Source organism: Cicer arietinum, chromosome 3, assembly GCF_000331145.2.
Source record: "Cicer arietinum cultivar CDC Frontier isolate Library 1 chromosome 3, Cicar.CDCFrontier_v2.0, whole genome shotgun sequence".
Taxonomy (NCBI): Eukaryota; Viridiplantae; Streptophyta; class Magnoliopsida; order Fabales; family Fabaceae; genus Cicer; species Cicer arietinum.
In genome coordinates this window covers 73,077,758-73,098,466 of record NC_021162.2, presented here as the reverse complement: position 1 = coordinate 73,098,466, position 20,709 = coordinate 73,077,758, and the positions used below count along the sequence as shown (strand labels likewise).

The following is a 20,709-nucleotide window of genomic DNA, read 5'->3' as shown; positions in this document are numbered from 1 at the left end:
ACCATTTGTGTTGGTAAGTTTCTCATACTTTAATTGGCTCATCTTACTTTTATGTGAAATACTTAACGGTACCTTGTTTATTTGCTTAGTGACACTGACAAGTCAGCCACAATAATAATGATGATTTGCTATTGTTAAGGTAACTGAAGGCAAATTAATGCCTTCACCCAATTTCTCTTTGTTTCACTCTCTCTAAAACAAACACAAGGGAAGTGTTGTTTGTGCCCACAGACAGATCATGTGTGCACGGGATCTCATCGATCTGACTAAACGACCAAACCTTGCTTCTATTTTATGTTATTAGAGATGATAAAAACAACCAACCATTAAAAGTTGTAAAAACAAATGAAATTCGTAAGTTCCACACAAAAATTAAGTAATACAGTCCTTGATGCGTTGTCTCACGTTAGATGAATTTAAAATACTCCGATACCATTTTTTGTTTAATAATTATTCAATTCTACGAAAACACTTTATGTTAAAGAATATTTTTTCATGCTATTATAAAAATCAATACATCAAAAAATTAGAAAAATTAACATGGAAGAGTATGTTTTGACAGAAAATACTAAGAATACTTGATCGATATATTTATATAAATAAAACTAAAGACGACAAAGGATATTCATGAGCACATAATAGTTATTCGCTATCATATATGTTTGATAAATGATATGTACGTTATTGACATTCGATTTAACGAATTTTTAATCATCTGTAAATATTAGTGAATGTCAATATATGACTTTTAAATGAAAACAAATTATTTATATGTAAAAATTATTTTATTGTTGCTGTAATTCTCTATTTGTTAAGACAAAAAATATTATTAACACATAAAAAAATATTAATACATCAACACATAAAAGTTTATAAAAAAAAGTACAAAAAAAATAAAAATTATAACATATCAATTTTATAAAAAACGTATGGGTAGGATTACATTCCGTCCATATGCATTGATTAACAAGTAGTTAAATATTCATTTATTTTATTTGTGGATACACATTAAACTACCGGTTTCCAACAATAATTTTATTTATGAAAACATGGTGATACATTTTTTTTTGCCATTCCTAACTCACACTGTTTACATGAAATTAAATTTCAAAATGAAACGATCTATTTGAATTTGGAGTAAACAATTATTTTGGTTATTTAATATGTGAGACATCATTATAGTTCTTTAATATATCAAAATCGCAAATATATCGTAACATCTCTTTTGTTAATAATTTATAGACTAAATGACCAACGAAAAATATATTTAAAGATAAAATTGATTAGTTAAAACTATATTTGAGGACCACTAACAAATGATATATTTATGTATTTCTTACATTTATTGACAAGTGTGACATCGCTACACACATTTAATGACTGAAATGAATTTTTTTTGGATATGTAGACGATATAATAAATATCATCGATAACTCACACACAAATGTAATATCTTATATTCAAATTCAATGTATAATATTCAATATAACAATATCAATATTTATTAGTTAAATTAGAATTTAAAGTAACTAAAATAACCGATTATTCCATAAAAATTAATACAAATTTGACAACAAAATAGAAATTGTAAGTGTGATAATTGAACAATCGATACATGTAAAACATACCTTCAAAATAAAAATGAGAAACTTTTGAAAAAAAGGATAAAAAATAATATTAGAGAGTTAGAGTTGGTGTTAACGATCCATATAAAATTGTTAAATGGATTTAAGGTATTTTGGGCCCATAAACAAATTTTTTAACTTTATATATAAGCGAGGAGTCATTTATCAAACCCCAACCTATAATGAATTAAAATACTGAGCTTGGATTCCATTCCAGTTTCAACGTCGGAGAATTTCCTTTCTTTATTCTTTTGATCGCTCGTTTTCTTGCTCCTCTCACTCTCTCTCTGGAACACAACTTTGCTGTCATCAAAGTTGAGTTATATTTGTGATAATACGAGGTAGTAATCTATGTTCCTCTCCTCTACTCTTAATTAAATATATAATTAGTATATATTTTTCCTTTTAATTAAATTAATTAATTAATTAATGTCTCTGTTATTTATTTTTGTTCAGTTCTCACCACCGCACCGAGGGAATAAGAATAACACACGTTGACAATCGAGGTTTCTAAGAAGACCCATTTCCCCAGGTCGATTTTCACACGTGGGAATTCAACTCCCTCAAGGTTTACATTACATGTCTTTTCTCTAATCATTATTACTTTGCATGCTTTTTTTGCATAAAACTTTTATTTTATTAAGCGGTTATTTACTTCTCTTAATTATTATAATGAACTTTATTTTTATTCAATTATATTAACAACCCCATTGTCATTACTTCTCTGATTGGTTCAATCACTTTCACTTTGCTGCTGATTTTCTCGTCTTCGTGTAATTATCAAGGTAGTTTTTGTTTTTCGATCACTCAAAAGTTACTTCTTATTTGGTTTTTTCGATTCTTTAATTTCTTGATTTTTTTTTTCTCTAGTGTTTAATCACTATTGAAAAATGTCTATAACGTGGATATTTGATCTAGGTTTTGAATTACCATTAGTTGGAATTACATTTTCTGCAGTAATGTATAAATATGTCTGAATTTTCTGATGTGGTTCAAAATTGTTTTCAATTTGAGTTTAATTTTGATACGTTGTCGGCTTAAAATAATTTACACTGTCAACAAATCGCAGTCGATCATATGTTGTGGTTTTAGAAATAGTTATGATTAAAGTCAAACATTTTTAATGATTTGACGGTTATGATTGATCGACAATGTAAATATTTTTTATGTTGACACTGTATATAAACTAAATTTCAATTTAACATACTATAGGTTTTGCCTTCAGTTTTGTTCATGAGTTTGAATTGGTTACTTGATTCACTTTTTTTTGAAGGGAAGTTACTGATTCATTTAATGTGTGAATGAATGACAAATTGCTGCTTTACAATAGGGAAAGCTTATTATATTATGATTTCTTCAACTCACTGTGCATTATTAGCAGATGAATCCTATTTGTTTTGATGACAACCAAGAAGACGGAGTGAAATCTGGTGAAGGATTTCTTCTTACTTCAGATGCTTCTAGCATGGATGGTATACATGGAGACCCGGAAGTGGTCCCTCGTGTTGGAGATGAGTATCAGGCAGAACTTCCTCCGTTTATTGCAGCATCTCATCGTTCTCGGCTTGTAAAGAAGACAAGTGATTTAGAAATCACGGTCGATATGCCAGAGTCTTTTTCACTAGGACTACCCCTTCCTCTTATGTGGACACATTGTGAGTCAGATGTTGACTCGTGCTTGGGACTGAAAACTCGACTAGATCAGCCGAGAGACAAGTATCTTCTCCCCGAATTGTTGCCTAATCGGTCTTGGACAGATATTGAATATAACAGTTTTCTTCTTGGTCTCTATACATTTGGGAAGAACCTCAATTTTTTAAAGAGATTTGTTGGGACTAAGAGTATGGGAGACATATTGTCTTTCTATTATGGTAAATTTTTTAAGTCTAAAGGATATTCCCGATGGTCAGAGTGCCGGAAGTTGAAAACTAGACGATGTATATTTGGCCAGAAAATATTCAGCGGTTGGAGGCAACAAGAATTGCTATCAAGATTGTTTTCCCATGTGGCACAGGACTGTCAAACTACTTTGGTTGAGGTATCTTTCTGATCCAAGACTTGATATACTTTAGTGTATGCATGCAAGTCGTTGTCCTAAAGAATATTTGACACTTTACCAGAAATGTCAGTAGTTATCAAACGTGCCACCCAAATGTGATATATTTGAAGAAAAAAGCTTGTGCAGGATAAAATACTAAACAACTGAACATTTTAAAAAAAAATACTAAACAACTGAACATTTCGGAGAAAAATACTAAACAACTGAATTTTTTCTGATCGTAAGAAAACTTATGAAGTTTTTATATACATGCTAGCTATCTTGTGTAGTAGTTTTGCATTAATTAGCCTTAGGTGATGCTATTATTTGAACTTGTGATGAAATGATATTTTTTAAACATAAGACCATACTGTTTATCTTTGCTGATTCGTGGATTATCAGGAAGTATTTGCTGTTATATTGGTCGTTGAAGTTGCATTATGAATAAATATGGTAATCAAATGAAGAAAAGAACATGGGATCAACAAATGGGTATTGTGATGCTCTTACTGTGACAATTTCCTGATAATCAGACATTTCCTATTCTTAGAAGAAACTAAGTAGCAGAGTTTTAAGTTTTTCCTTTATTTGACAGATTTTCCTTGTCTTCTGAGTCTCTGCTTTTGAATAATTTGATGTTGTTATCAAGGCTGTCTGAAACTTTAACATTTCCTTGAACATTGTAGAAGTTACCATAGTCATTCTATGCGTTCTTAAGGTTGCCTCCAATGAATATACTATGCATAGATGGATTTCCTATTAATAAGAGAGCCTACCAAATCAACATCTTAATATCCCACATTCTAAATATATCCCTTGTTTTTATATATAAGACCTTTTCCTGGAGCTACTTTAATGTCCTTCAAGATGCTAATTACAACGTCCGAATGTCCTTCAGAAGATGAGTTAGGAAATTGGTCTACCACACTAACAACAAAGGAGATATTTGGGAGAGTAAGTGTGAAATCATTTAGGTTTCCCACCAGTCTTTTGTATCTATATTTAAAGCGGCTCCTCTGATTTGGAAGAAGCCTGACATTAGCATCCATACGTGTGTCAATATGCTTAGCATTAACTAAACGCATTTCCTTTAGAATGATTGAGTAGTAAGTTCTCACATTGACTAGAAATATTACTAAAGTAGACCTTAGGAATCCCGAGCAAGATATTGAATTGGGCCTAGCCCAAATTCTAAGAGGGCATGAAAAATGAGACAACGATTTCCGTCAAAAGAATTTCACCAACGAACAATAGGCCACCAGGGTTTTACTGATTAGGATTGCCTCTGGTTAGGTTCTAGATACCATTTTGAGAAAGAGAAATGGCAAGGCATGTTAATTAATCCATGTATTACACTATATACACACACACGCACACAATATTGCTATCCTACATTATCGTTTAAACATGTCCATACTCCATAGTTCATATAGCCATTGCAAACATACTGCTAAGCCGCCTCTGGTATTTCTATAAACCCATTTATTTCTTCACCAGAAAAAACTGTTTCCTTGTAGATTTCGAGGAATTTCGGGGAGGGAAAGATGCATTTTGAAGAATACATATTTGCTCTAAAGGATGCTGTTGGCATTGACTTTCTTGTAGCTGCAGTAGGTATAGGCAAAGGGAAGTATGACCTCACAGGCACTGCTCTCGAGCCAACAAAAACCAATCACATCTTTTCTGTTCGCCAGGAAATGCCAACCGGGAAAGCTTGCTCCTCTCTTGCACCTGCAGATATAATCAAGGTTCTAACAGGAAATTTTAGATTAAGTAAAGCTCGGTCCAGTGATCTCTTTTGGGAAGCTGTTTGGCCTCGTCTTTTAGCAAACGGTTGGCATTCTGAAGAGCCAAAGGATAATGTTGTTTCTGGAACAAAACAATATTTGGTTTTTCTTATACCCGGTGTTAAGAAATTTTCAAGAAGGAAACTGGATAAAGGTACCCACTACTTTGATTCTATAAGTGATGTACTGAATAAAGTGGCATCTGACCCTAGGCTTCTCGAGACTGAAATTCAAGCAACTGAGGGTAGTGAAAACAAGGAAAACAAACTAAACCAAGATGGTGTGTCAAATACATGTCCTTCCCTTCAATCTCACAGTTCGAAGTGCAAACCGGATCTCGTGAAATTTACAATTGTAGATACCAGCATGGTTCATCATGATATGGATCAACGTAAAGTGAGACAGACGAGAGGCTTACCTTTTCAACCTGTTAGTATAACTACCATCTCAAGCAGCAGCTCTAGTGAATCTGAGACAGCTACATCTGAAGACTCAGAAGATCAGATTGTACAAGCTAATGCTTCAAGTCCTATTGTAGATCAGGTTGAACAAGCTAATTCTTCATACCATGTTGAAGATCAGGTTGAACAAGTTAATTGTTCATACCACGTGGGAGATCAGGTTGAAAAGGTTAATTCTTCATACCATGTTGAAGATCAAGTTGAACAGGTCAATTCTTCATACCATGTTGAAGATCAGGTTGAACAAGTTAATTCTTCATACCCTGTTGAAGATCGCGTTGAACAAGCTAATTCCTGTGACCATGTTGAAGAAATCTCGGATAAGAGGGTCGGCATAGACTCGTCAGATCGTACTTGCACTCCTGAAACTTTCAACACCATCAATGTAGATGTAGAAAATCATAAATTCCATGCTGATCTGCCCAATGGTGAGCATTGGTGGGACATGAATGAGCCTCCCTTGAGTGAACAGATGACATCTGATTGCACAAAATGTTTTCCTTGCACCACAAAAGTACAGGGGTTACGAGCTTGTAACCATGGAGAGTTTAGCCACAGCGCTGAAAATACGTTTATGGACAGAATGTTTGATTTAAATGAGCCAATTTTACCGTCAAATTTACATGAAGCATCTGAAGGCATGGCCTTGTCTTTCCCAAGTTATCAGGCTAAAGGCAGTCCAAACATGAGCATTGAAGGCAGTGCTGCTGAGAACCAACAGGTTGGAGAAGTTTCTGCGAAAAAATCTGAAACCAGGATGTTGATTGACTTGAATTTTCCTCAAGTTGCACCTGGCTTAGCAATTGACTTGAATTTGGAAATACCATTCTCTAACGCAATACATCAAAATGATGACCAATGCACACATACATTGTCGTTGTCATCTGAGACAATCCAGCTCAATGGGATACAAGAGTTTCCTGATGGAAATAAGGAGCAGCAACCTATTATTGCTAACCGCCGTCAAAGTTCTAGGAGCCGGCCGTTAACCGCAAAAGCATTGGAAGCTATGGAGTACGGATTCCTCAACTCAAAGAGAAAGAGGAAGAACACAGAATCTTCAGACAATAATGCAAAGTCCCAATGTTTACGTGCAAGTAACGAGACAGTCATTGGTGCTACTTGTGATAATAGCATTGGGAATTCTTTGGCTGATACAAGTGCAAAGGAGGAGAATGTCATCCGGGAGTATAGTTTCATTGTTTAAAAAGTATCCATAGACAATTGCCATACATTAGTCTATATTCACTTTCATTTTTTTTCAGTATGAGACTGATAGAATAATAAAATTGCACAAGATTTGATTCATATGATTATTGATTAATGATTTAAAAGATGAAGGACTCTTGGTGCCAAAGTTTTAAGCGCAGAGAGGTAAAGCTCTTTAACAGGAATAATACCATTGCTAGAGGTAAAATGATCCAGGTATGCGGTAGTTCCTGTTTCATCTTATATCATTATACGAATATTAATTAAGCAGGGATGAGAACACAATTATATTATAACTCAGGCAGTCTTATGATATTAGTAATTAGCTTCCAACAAATGAGTATTACAGTATATAATTAGCACAATGACAGTAATGAGTGGAGTATTTGTTAGGTCTTTAATGTCTCATATTTGTTAGCTCTCAATCGAATTGATTAGTAGAAGCTTTCCTTTTATTTGATTTTATTATTTCAATTTGAAAACTTAAACAATATAGTTTTTTTTTTTTGTTTATTACTTTGGAATCCCCAAAATATTAGAAATTTTTTACTAAATTGTAATTCGGCTCCGCGTGACTTTTAAATAAGTTGTCATTAGGTGTCTAAATTCAAGGACTAGGTACAAAATATTCAAAAGGGACGGTTATTTATGGGAAAACATTTCCTGGTTTATTTTTTTAAAATATGTGATAATTTTACTTGTTAATAATATAATAAAGAAATTTTTAAAATGAATAATTGTCTATATTTTTAAAAACAATAAAAATATTTATTTTTATTTTATTTTATATTATTTTTGAAATACATCTTCATTAACTAACATTTAATTTTATCTATATTATTATAGTTTATTTCAAAAATCTGTTACTGAGGTAATATGAACACAAATTTTAAGAAATGGAAATAATAAACGTTTTTACTAAGTACATTTTTTTTTTGTTCATGACATAATTATAAATTATTGATGCTTTCAAAGGCTTAAAACTTAATATATATATTTAAAAATCTTAGTTAGAAATGTTAAGAGTAACTTTTTATATTTGCTAGCGTGAATAACATATGTTTTCTTGAAGTAATATTTTTTACTTTTTGTTGTAAAACATTTTATCAAACTTAAAACTTAATATATATTTAAAAATCTACAAATAAATTAGTTAGAAACATTAAGAGTAAATTTTTATATTTGTTAGCGTGAATAACATATGTTTTCTTGAAGTAATATTTTTTACTTTTTGTTGTAAAACATTTTATCAAACTTAAAACTTAATATATATTTAAAAATCTACAAATAAATTAGTTAGAAACATTAAGAGTAAATTTTTATATTTGTTAGCGTGAATAACATATGTTTTCTTGAAGTAATATTTTTTACTTTTTGTTGTAAAACATTTTATCAAAACAAACATGAATCGTGCCGGCCTCCTTAACAAACTAAATATAGAAATGCATTGAAAATTATGTTTTCAATTTATTGAAATTTTAAATGGGTTTAACGATCATATATTGTGTAAGTGTAAAATATTTTACATTAATAGAGAATTAAACTGTTGATTTGGTATTTTGTTTAATGATGACAGTTATAATTATGCAATAATATGATAAAATCAATAGTTGTTATTCAATATTAGTGTACAATAAATTAATATTGATAGTGTACCACCCTTTTTCTCCATCTAAATTTTGTTACTTTTAAAGTAAAACTTTTATTTTTAATTGGTTAACAGGTGATTTGCCTTTAGAACACTTGCTTAAACCAAACATGAATGATGCCCTTTTATGAGAATGATAGATTTGTCCATATATATACTTTGATGAGAATCTGACTTAAATTTATTAAGAAAAATTCAAATCTTGCATGAATTATACTTTATAAACTAAGGCATGAAATGAGTTACAAAGAGTGACATTGATCAACATATAAATCAGTTATATGAATGTTATGTTCAATATAAAAGTTTAATATGATATCGGAATATATCAATTCATTCAGTCGGTATATTTTCCTTACACATCAAACACAAGAATGGTGGACACCCTACCCTAGTATTGGAAAAATTAACCCCAACATTCAATAGATATATAAAGACTTGAAATGTGTTTATAAAAAAAGACATTCATAACTTTGAAAGATACTTGTGTTTTATTTAATAATACAATATTTTTCAAATAACGAAGTATGTTTTTATTTCAAAAGATCCCAGTGCCAAAATAAATATACACTAAATGCAAAATATAGCGATATTTTATATTTGATTTCGTATTTCAGTCTATTAAATATATTTGCAGTTACTATTTAAACTATACTTATAGGACGAATAATGAAATACATTAAAAAGTGTATTAAAGATTTTTTTTATTGATGTATAATAAGGTGTTATTTTTTTACCGTATTAAATGATATGTTTGTAAGAACATATGCGCACCTAAGAAGGGGGTGAACTAAGTGTATATAAATTTTTTGGTTTTTAGATATTTAGTGAATTATTTTTCTGTTTATGATTGATGTATGTAAAAATGTAAATTACAGAAAAATAAAAAACACAACAGTTTATTTTGGCTTCCCTTATAATCAAGGGTACAATTAGTCCTCTTGCACACAACACAAGAGATTTTCCGCTATTGTTAGAATAAGTACAAGTCTCACCCTATGACATCTGTTACAAACTCCTAACAATCACCCTAAGATAGCACACTACTATCTTAGTTTACAAGAAGAACGAACACTATTTTCTTCAATTTACACAATAACGTGAATGGTTTACAATAATGACTTTGACTGAGATCAAGAGTGTATAACAATTGAGTACAATTATAATAGTCTAATATAATTTCAAGTACAATAGATAACATTTCTCAATGATATGACAATGTAAAATATGTACTTGAAATATGAAAGTGAGACTTTGAATATATCAAAATATTTCGGAAAGTTTGTTCAAATTTGTTCTAAGATTGATGTTAAGATATTGAAAAAGATTTATTCGTTAAGTCTGAAGCTATGAAGTATTTATACTCCTTAGACATTACTTCAGATCAGTGACAATCGTTCCTAGAGGTTTGATAAACATATGCAACGATTCAGGTTGAATCTGAACTGAAAAATTGCATTCTTTCGCAATTGTATTTGGCTACAGTAGGAGTATAGTCGAATACACCTCTTTGTAATGTTCAGTTTTATTTGAATTTTAAAGCTTGTAGTCGAATATACATTCTTGCATGCGAATATAGATGTTTGAATTTGGTCAGTGACTTGGTTTTGTATTCGGCTACATCGAGGTGTAGTTGACTACAATTGTGCAGTTTTAACTACTGACTTAACACTCATATTCGAATATACTATATGGTATTCGGATACAAAAGTTCAGTTTTAGCTACTAACTTAGCACTCGTATTCGAATACACTGTCTCGTAGTCGAATACAGATGTTCAGTTTTAGCTACTGACTTAACAATCGTATTCAAATACACTGTCTTGTAGTCGAATACAAATATTCAATTTTAGCTACTGACTTGAGTATGTATTCGGCTACAACATGTTGTATTCGACTACAACGTTGATTTTTGTCAAAAACTTGATTTTCAAACATTGTTCATGCATTTTGACATTTTGAAATTTTTTTTGATGCATATGTTAAAATGAAAAGGTTCTCATTTGCATTTGAAATATAAGAATATTAAATTGCATCTTGTACCTTTACATTATAAGACTTCTAACATATTTGACCATAGTTTACTTTGATTGTGTGACTTTTTTTTGAGCCTGCAACTTGATCATCTTATTTAGTATTTGTCTTCATCAAAAACATAAGTATTTTACAATGTTATCGTACTTTTTTTAACTCTCTTTGTTCCATAATGATTGACTTCTTTGTGAAAATAATATCCCAAAATAATTGATATTTTTAATTGTACTCTCTAAATTAATATTATTTTATATCTCTCTCAATGAAATATATTTTATTTTTTATTTATGATAATAGTAAAATGTTTTATACTATAAGTACATAGTAATTAAATTTTTAATAAAATTAATATTTTCTCTATTTAATATATACAATTTTTTGATTGAATTTATACAATTTTTTTAATCTAATCAAATAGGGGTAAATCATAAAAAGGTAACAGACCTCTTGTTTCTCCTTTTATAAGCACCATTTGTAGTTTTCATGTATAATATAAAGAAAAATAAGTAGCGCATTTAATATATTTGGTTTGTATATAGATGGACCTAAAAAAACCTATTTGTTGTATACAGATAATTAACTATGACTTCTTATATTGTAAGATACATAGATATTAATTATATGTTTCTTTTACAAAAATAAAACTTGTAGGACATATTCTTTTTTCTTTGTAAAAAGTGATTTTATAAAAGAATGGAGGAAGTGGTTAAAATATAACCTACAACTTCTTCATCTCTAACTAATTCAGAAGTAGTTAAATAGTGGAATATATTGTACAACTTCTTTATTTAGCTAACTCACAAGTTACAACTCATCACACTGCCACTTGTTTGCTCGAGGTGAAAGCAGGAGGAAAGAAAATTGAAGAAGGGAAAACACTAATTCCAAGAAACTTTCTATTGTTTGGAATTAGAAGAAAACTGAAAAGAAATAAACTTCATATACGGACCCCACAAAAATGGTTTCTTTCATAATTGGCGAGAAATTTCTCTAACCAATAAATTTGTTGTGTGTTTTACATTTCTACCCTTGTGATACTTTGAATGAATGTGTTGGGTTTAATATTTTTCTAGATGAACTCATATATAGTGTCATGTTATTTGCACACTGTTTCACTTGTTTATAAAAAATAATAATTAATTAATATAAATATCCTAAATTAAAAATATTCAATAATATATAAATATATATATAACCATCCGATTAAAATGAACGGATATGATATATTTTCATTTAAAAATTTGTAACCTTGGTTCTCGGAGTTGTTCCAAAATAGATGAGAATAAGTTCCAATAACCAAGATTCCAACCATAAGCTTATAATTAGCCACCAATAACTCAACAAATTGATAAATAAAAATTCTGGAGAAAACCCCATGAATATTTCCACCATGGTCAGTAATCATTAAGGAGAAAAAAGAGATAAAATTTGTGGTATTTTTAATTGCTTTCTTTTTACAATATATAGAACATAAATTGGAGGACAGTATTCTAATATTAAACAAACTTCAAAAAGAATTGTTCTTGCTTTTTGCTGCCTGCAATGAACCGTAAGTGCAACAAAATAATCGTGCCAGAGAAGAGGGGAAAAGTCCAGTCCAAAAATTGAACAGCAGGGTAAACAGGAAGAAGAAAGGTTGATGGTAACATGCTGTTTAAAAAATAAGATTAATCTTAAGCATTTTTTTTTATTCAATGGATATATATTTGATTCCTCTTATCTACGTCACATTTTTTATGTAAGGATATTTATATAATTTACATAAATATATTTATTTTATATTATTTTATCAAACAACTAAAAAATCATTTTATTTTTTAGTCACTTTTATTCCTTGAACGTTTTTTTTTTCTTCCGTTGTTTTCTTTCATTTTTTTTTTTATCCAAACAAAGTATACATATATTTTTCAGCACCAATGATAGTTTTTTTATCACCGATTCAAGTGTCGCATGTCTTGGCCCAATATCGATATCTACTTTCTCATTAAACAATTATAGTATTAAATTAAAGGTCATACTAACCAATATTTATTTGTTATGAAATAAAAAAAAATTATATACAAATGATAATTTTTTTATAATTTTAAGACATTAAATATACAAACTCTAAAATGTTATTTTATTTTTTAATATTTAATAAATGTTTTAAAGGTACTTATTAGTATTTCTTATAAAATCAATGATTTAACGTTGATGATAAGTTAATGATAATATATAATCAAAAATTAAAATCGATCTCCCAACTCTGAAAACTTCATGCAGGCTTGAAGCTTGATGACGACAATTATTTACAATATCAAAACACGTCCATATCAACAATTTACTACTTTTTATGTTTCCTATTGGAAAAAACATAAACAAACTGTCAGAAAATTATAGACATGCCTGTTGTCCCCAATGTTGGTCTTATCTACATAGCTCATTTGTCTTTGTCAGCTAGCAACCATGTCAATCAATTAATAATTATGAAGAATTAGAAACCAAAATTCCATGTTTTTAACATCAACAAATAAACCAAAATTCCGTGTTATGTTTTTTTCTTAACATTCAGATTCATAATTTGGAGCTCAGGTTATTCGATATCTAAGTAATTTATAATGTTAGGTTTAGTTAGTTAATTTATATAAATAAACACAAATAGTTAATTAATTATATTTATTATTTTTTATTGATTATATAAATCTTACATATTATTTGATGTGGTTTATTTTTTCATTATTCAACATGATTTATAATTTATTTTTGTCTATTCTTTTTTTCATCAATAACCTCTATCAAGAAAAATAATACACGTGTAGAATTAAAGTTTAACAAAAAAAATTATTTTAACTACAATTTAAATTAACTCAAATTTATTAAATATTAATATTTAAATAAAGTTCGAGTGCAATGTTTTAGTTAAATTATTTGATATGTTAATTGGATTCTTTTTATGTAGTGTGTTAATTGGGCTTAATTGCCATAATTTAATATAAAAAAATGCGAGGTATATAATTAAATAATATTGTTTTCTACATGAATTAAATAATACGATGGCAAGCTTTTGTCCTTACTTATTTGTAATAAGGCTTCATCAAATACATCGATCTCTACATTGATAACTTCTACAATGTCTTTTTCGTCGATTTTACTACATTAATTTCATAAAAGGAGTATATGCAATGGGAAGTAAATAAACATGTAATTGACTCAAAATCTGAAACTTCCCACATGTTTGAGTTTGATAATATTCCAGTTTATGTCCCCTTGTTAAGTTGTTTTCTTCTTGTTTTACATTAGTACGTGAGGTAGCTGTAAAATTAATTAATTAATTAATTCAAATAATTTAACATCATAAGCAACGGACACTAAAAAAATTCTATAACTGCTTCAAACAATTATGACATTTAAAATTATTTACTTATCACCTTAACATTACCAAATTAAAATACCTTGAGAAGATCGATCATTAGCAAATTATATTTTTCTCTTCTAATGTCATATGACTCATAATTTAATTAAACAACGGAATATTGGGGAAACCATATGATGATGCTCTTAGTCTTAGTTATTGTCGTTGCTCTTATAGTAAGCTTGAATCTAGGTTAACTCGGTAGCATCACTCTTTTATTTTCACTATTATTAATTAATTGCTACTAGTTAATTTGTCATTTTCTGTGTGAATAATTTTCTAGGCAAAATGTGAAGATACTTATGGCGTGTTTCTTCAATAGTAGTATGTAGTGGTGTTACAATAGTAGTTATTGCAGAGTATATGAAACAAACTTCCTCATAGATATTCACAAAGCTAAGAATTGAGCCTTTATTTATGTTCTTCCTAAAAGAGAGGAAAGGAGAAATTAAATATGTCTTTTATGGGAATACAAGAAATCAATCTCTACCAAATACTCTACTATTGATGCAGATAATTAATGAGGAGAAGTAGTAGTAGTTAATAAAAGCTCAAGATAATTCTGAATTAATTTACTGGCCTAGCTACTTACGGTTGTTTCATTTGATGCTCAGAAATTGACTAGTATACATTGTGTTGCTGGTTAAGTTGACGGTCGATTGAAACATAATAGTTAATGTGAATTTCATGGATAGACAGACTAATACATCCTTAAAATAGTGGTTGTACTAATAGTGTTGAAACAATGTTGTTGCGATGTTTAATCGATTTCGATTGAGAAATCAATTTCAATCAAATATAAATTTTATTAATGATTTTGACGTTTTTAATATTTCAGTTTTGTATACATGAATATTTTGTACAGTTCAGTTTTGTCATATTTATAAACTTCCTCACATTTTCAATCAAGTGAGAATTCATATTTTTTTGTTTTAGTGACTTTGAATTGTATGATTGTCGATCGATATAATTTCTATTAGTAATTTGACAATACATAACTTATATTACAATTTTTTATTAAAAACATTAATAAGAGAGAAATTGAGAAAAATAAATTAAATAATACTGAAAATTAAGAAAATGTTCTTTACATAAAATGTTACGTAAACTTATATAGTAAATTAGATAAACAACTAATCAGTGTAATTAACTAATTACCTTAACTAATTAACTAACTAAAATGTCTAGCATCTCCTTCCAACTAAAATGGATTTATTATACTTCGACCTTGGAAAATGTCAAAAAATATATGTTGAAAAAGACATTAATTACAAAGAATACGAAATGTCGAAATATATTGATCAAATGAAATGATTTTGAAATGTCAAAAATAAATTGATTAAAATATTTCTAATGCCAAAATTATATCGGCTAAGATTTTTGAATGCCAAAAATATATTGGCTAAAAGATTTTTAACGAAAAATACACCGACTAAAAAAAATGAAAATTTATTTTTCTCTTGAAATATGAACATGAAAGATTCTAATATAGTCTTGTTTCTTTCCTTTTTTGTAGTAGATGTTGAATCAGATTTGCATCTCTAGAGAAGATCTTCTTTTGCCTTTTTTTCTTTTGAACGAAATTTTATGTGCAACTTCTGATAATTAGTTTGGATTTCTAATTGAGAATCCATTTATAGTTTTTTTTTTTTAAACAAGAATAGTCTTGTTTTTTTTTATAAGTGTTAGAATCTAGAAATTACCCTTTTATGTAAGATATTTACTTGTATTTTTTTTTTATGTTAATTTGGCAAAAAAGAAATAATTTTGTTGTTGGCATTCTTGAAAAATCTTCGACAAATTTTGATAATAGAACTCAATTAACAATTTTGTATTGCTAAAAAATGCTTCAATAAAATTTATAAAAAAAAATATTGAGATAAAAATAATATAATAGAATAATTACACTCTTATACTATATTACAATTATTAATTTAAGACATTGATAAAAGAGAAATAAAGAGTCCTTAAACTTTAGCTCAACTCACAAATGTCAATATTGTTAGGTTTGAACTCGATACCTTACAGTTATATGAATTAATTATGCTGAAATTTAACATATTTTATAAGACAAAAAGAAAAAAAAAATTGAGTAATATTGATAATTGAGATAATATTATTTACATCAAAATTACATAAACTTATATTATCAAACAAACAACTAATTAATATAAAAGGAATATTTAACTAATATAACTAACTAGCCATCTTAACTAATTAATCAACTAATTAGATAAACTTATTTAATTGTGTACCTAAACTATACCAATAGTATAAATAGAGTCAAACAATCTAAGCATATACTAGTATATATGTATGAGCTAATTAACAATTATTAAATGGAAAAGGGAAATTCGTTGTTGTTTAGGATATTATCATATTACAATAATATATACCAAAAAGTTAGGGGTATTTACCTATATTAGTTGTCTTATATGAGAATTATATATAATTATATAAGGCCAAAGAACACCAGCTTCCAATATTGGTATCATGGCAGCAATAGCTTTCTAACTCCTCAAAGAAAACCAAGAAAAACTCCTTGATTTTTTGTCTTCCACTATAGAGTACACACACACAAAATTTAAGTATCATATAGCTTTTAGTGTGGTCCACCATCAATAACAAAAAAAAGAAAGATCAGAAAAGACACAGAAACTTTTGTATTGAAATTGAAATGTCAAATATTTCAGGTGATGAAGGAAGCTTCTCCTCAGGAAACAATGGAGAAGAAGTTTATCAAGAAAGCAAACAGCAACAGCTGCAAAATCATCTTAATAATGAATCAAGTTCAGGACCTTCTGGTGCTTGTAATAGCAATGGCTCCACTAATCAACAACAAAACAAGAAGAAAAGAAACCTCCCTGGAACACCAGGCAAATATTATTCAGCTTCAATTATTGTTGCCTCACTTAATTGCAGCCTAACAAACTGTGATCTTATATGTTTGAATTACTTTCAATATGACAAATAAACTTCACAAATAAACTGTGATCTTATATTATGAACCTTTATATTGCAACAAATTACTGAACATTTATATTGCGGTTCTTGCAAACTACAAAACTAGTTAGAGAATTGTAAATGCTTTTGAAATGTTTTTTTTTGCATTAAATTGAAAATTTTGGTTAGTTACATATAGTTGCTCTACTGGTCAAACTCTAGGCAGTCACTAATTTGCAAATTTAACCATTGAATTATTGTTTGGCAGATGGCAAGTGCCGCCTTAAGCAGTTATTAAATTACTGCAATGAACCTAACTTTCAAGTTATCCACATGAGTTAATTAAAAAGAAATTAAAGCATCATTCACTAACACTAACTTTCATGATTTAAGTTTCATGCTTCAAACTCTATACATCAATTTCTTAAGTGTTTGGTTTTAAATTAGAGTGAACAAAAAAGTGATTAAAAATAAACAAAATATTGGATATAAGAGAGGTGACCTTTATTTCTATTATGCTAAGGTTTTTGGTTGATAGCATGTTTTTGTTATATATATAATACCAAAATCCTACTACTAATGGATTTATTTTATGAAATAGATCCTACTGCTGAAGTTGTTGCATTATCACCAACAACCTTAATGGCAACAAATAGATTTGTCTGTGAGATATGCAACAAAGGATTTCAAAGGGACCAGAATCTTCAGTTACATCGCAGAGGTCACAATCTTCCATGGAAACTGAGGCAAAGAACAAGCACAGAGGTGAAGAAAAAGGTGTATGTGTGCCCTGAACCATCATGTGTACACCATAACCCAGCTCGTGCATTAGGAGACCTAACTGGCATCAAAAAGCATTTTAGCCGCAAACATGGTGAGAAGAAATGGAAATGTGACAAGTGCTCTAAAAGATATGCTGTTCAATCTGACTGGAAGGCACACCAGAAAACATGTGGTACTAGGGAATATAAATGTGATTGTGGAACCATATTTTCTAGGTACATATCTCTAACTTTCAAATTTGTCCCTTGTTTTTTCACTTTCACTAGTTTTTTAATTAAAAGTTTAATTACGCGTTTATAAGCTAGCTTTATAACCTATTATAAAGAGCTTATAAAAGTAAGTTGAAAACAAATTATAAACATGTCATTAACTCTTTAAAACAGTCTCACAAGTGTTTATATTAGTAGATAAACTCAAATAAGTCTATCTAAATATACTCCATAAAAATATTTTGTCAAATTAAATTAGTCAAATTTTAGTCTCTCATACTATTGTAATATGTAAACTTTAATCTTGAACCATAATATACAGGTATTGTAGTATACAGCCGCTCTAAAATCGGAGACGTAGACATATTTGATTGAATTCCATGATCAAACTTGGTGGATTTTTTGTTTACATTTTTCACATCTTTATTCTTTACAATATTTTTCTACAAAATGCAGGAGAGATAGTTTTATAACCCACAGAGCTTTCTGTGATGCATTAACAGAAGAAAACAACAGAGTGAACCAAGGATTAACAAGTGGCATGCCACCAAATTTACAGAATCAAATGCCAGATCATATGTCAACTATGCCTCTAAAACCATGTTCCAACACACCATCAGAATTAAACAATGACTATGACCCTAAAAACTCACTAAGATCACCACCACAAGAACTTGTTCCAACAATACCATTCAGATCAACCAACAATGCATGTGGTGGCATGTTCTCCACCACTTCAGGTGCACTCTTTGGTGGTCCAAAAGCCTTAACACCCACTTCTTCAAGCCTTCAACTAAGTTCCAATAGCTTCAATTACTTCCATGACAGCAAAAATGGTTCAGCTCAAATGTCTGCTACAGCTTTATTACAGAAAGCAGCTCAAATGGGAGCTACTGCAAGCAATAGTGGTAACTCTTCCATGATGCAAAAAAGCTTTGTTAGTAGCATGGTTGGTCCTGATCATGTTTCAGCTTCTGCTAGACCACCATACTCTAGTTCTTCCATCATGATGCAGCATAACATGCCCTCTTATGAACACTTTGATTTATCTAACATGACTAATGTTAGTGGTGGTGGAGCATTCACTAATCAATTGTTTCAAAAAGAACAACATGAAATTTCAGTACTATTTGATAATAACAATAGTACTAGTGTTTCTACAATGAATAATGATATAGGACTGTTCAACCAAATATCCATGAGAAATGATGTGGCAGGGAATGATATGACAAGAGTTCATGATTTCTTGGGAATTGGAGGTTCAAATTCAAGTTTGCATGAACCAGTATTAAGTCAACAGAGGTTGGAGATTATGAATAATTTTCATCACCATCTTCCACATGAGGATTCAGCTATAGAGAAATCTATTTGGGATGTTTGAGTAGTGGGGAGATAAATCATGTTCATTTTAATTGAGTTTTTCAAACTTGGAAATTGGAAAACATGTGATTCTAAATTATAGGGAATTGGCTAAGAAAGTGTGGTTAGTTTTTATGTTTAGATTATGTTCATGAATAGAGGTAAAATAAAGGATTTAGGAATGTCACATACTCACACTCTTAATTAGGGAGTAATTTTTTTTCTTTGTACTTAATTTGCAATTTTTATCACATCCCCTATCATATTTCTCATTTCTTAGTTATCTCTCTTCTCTTCTCTTCCTATGTCTACTTCCCCAATGAAGAGTATACACATTCTAAAGGGATCTCAAACTAACTAACTATATTGGGATTAATAAGTGAATCTTAAATATATAAAAACAATAGGGAATCTTAAAACCAATTCACATGTTAATAATATTAATGAATGTTCTCTAGTTAATTATGCACTTTTCCATGAGCTAACTTGCAATCTAATACTATCAATTATTTGTAATTTGTCCCTAAATTATTAAATATATGTGAAGAGTTCTATACACATATGAATCTTTTTAGGTATATTGAAGAAGATTCAACTAAATCGATTTTACTTTTTTGGGCACGTCATGTTGCAAGCTAAAAGAATAGACAAAAATCAAACAATATACATAAGTATATTACTCTATTTTTCCCAATGCATTTGAATTGCCAACATAATTAAGATTTGGAAGATCAGTTTTTATAATGATGTATTTTTATGTCAATTCTTTTGCTTAACAAAACTACTGTTAAAATAGAGACTTAATTTTAGAATTTAATTTATATACATTATTAGAGTAAAAATATTTTAGACACTCGATCTTAAATCACTGAAAATGTTATCAATTAATTTATAATTTTTTCAACATCAATAAAAGAATACTGTAAATGAAAATGGAATTGAAATTGAAATTGGGAAATTGATGGGCTTACCTAGTATTATCTACAAAATAGTGGCCTAGAGGATCAAAAGGCCCATCCGTGCAAGAATGTGAGGTTAGTTTGATGGTTTTACTTTATACTCCCACATTTTACGTATAAATCTTAAATCTTAAAATTTAGAATTTTGCATCATTTCATTATTTGATATTTTTGGTAAAAAGTGAATAATTTTTTTTTAATTTTATCAGAATTATTTTTTAAAAATTTTCCAGTACACAACATGTAAAGAAGTTATACTTCGAA

At 29.2% G+C, this 20,709-nt stretch overlaps 2 protein-coding genes across 4 annotated transcripts; both read left to right on the top strand.

Moving 5' to 3' along the window:
* The first annotated feature begins 1,797 nt into the window (after window positions 1–1,797).
* Window positions 1,798–7,219, top strand: LOC101506286 (uncharacterized). Of its 3 annotated transcripts, none has more exons than XM_004494296.4 (4): window positions 1,798–1,966; window positions 2,082–2,193; window positions 3,007–3,663; window positions 5,181–7,219. In XM_004494296.4, exons 3-4 carry the CDS (start codon window positions 3,007–3,009, stop codon window positions 7,116–7,118), a joined length of 2,595 nt encoding a protein of 864 aa, XP_004494353.1. In that variant the 5' UTR covers window positions 1,798–1,966; window positions 2,082–2,193; the 3' UTR covers window positions 7,119–7,219. The 3 variants fall into 3 exon arrangements, with proteins under 3 accessions (XP_004494353.1, XP_027188495.1, XP_073222674.1); XM_027332694.2 differs by having other exon boundaries at window positions 3,004–3,663; XM_073366573.1 differs by lacking the exons at window positions 1,798–1,966; window positions 2,082–2,193 and adding an exon at window positions 2,266–2,410.
* A 9,474-nt stretch (window positions 7,220–16,693) lies between these two features.
* On the top strand, window positions 16,694–19,735 carry LOC101505978 (zinc finger protein GAI-ASSOCIATED FACTOR 1-like). The gene is made up of 3 exons (XM_004494295.4): window positions 16,694–17,068; window positions 17,737–18,133; window positions 18,584–19,735. Exons 1-3 carry the CDS (start codon window positions 16,870–16,872, stop codon window positions 19,506–19,508), a joined length of 1,521 nt encoding a protein of 506 aa, XP_004494352.1. The 5' UTR covers window positions 16,694–16,869; the 3' UTR covers window positions 19,509–19,735.
* The last annotated feature ends 974 nt before the right edge of the window (window positions 19,736–20,709 follow it).

Coding starts and splice junctions, on each gene's coding strand:
- LOC101506286 (XM_004494296.4), top strand. CDS start 3,007: ATGAATCCTATTTGTTTTGATGACAACCAAGAAGACGGAGTGAAATCT. Junction 3,664..5,180: donor GTCAAACTACTTTGGTTGAG/GTATCTTTCTGA, acceptor GTTTCCTTGTAG/ATTTCGAGGAATTTCGGGGA.
- LOC101505978 (XM_004494295.4), top strand. CDS start 16,870: ATGTCAAATATTTCAGGTGATGAAGGAAGCTTCTCCTCAGGAAACAAT. Junction 17,069..17,736: donor AAACCTCCCTGGAACACCAG/GCAAATATTATT, acceptor TTTATGAAATAG/ATCCTACTGCTGAAGTTGTT. Junction 18,134..18,583: donor TGTGGAACCATATTTTCTAG/GTACATATCTCT, acceptor TACAAAATGCAG/GAGAGATAGTTTTATAACCC.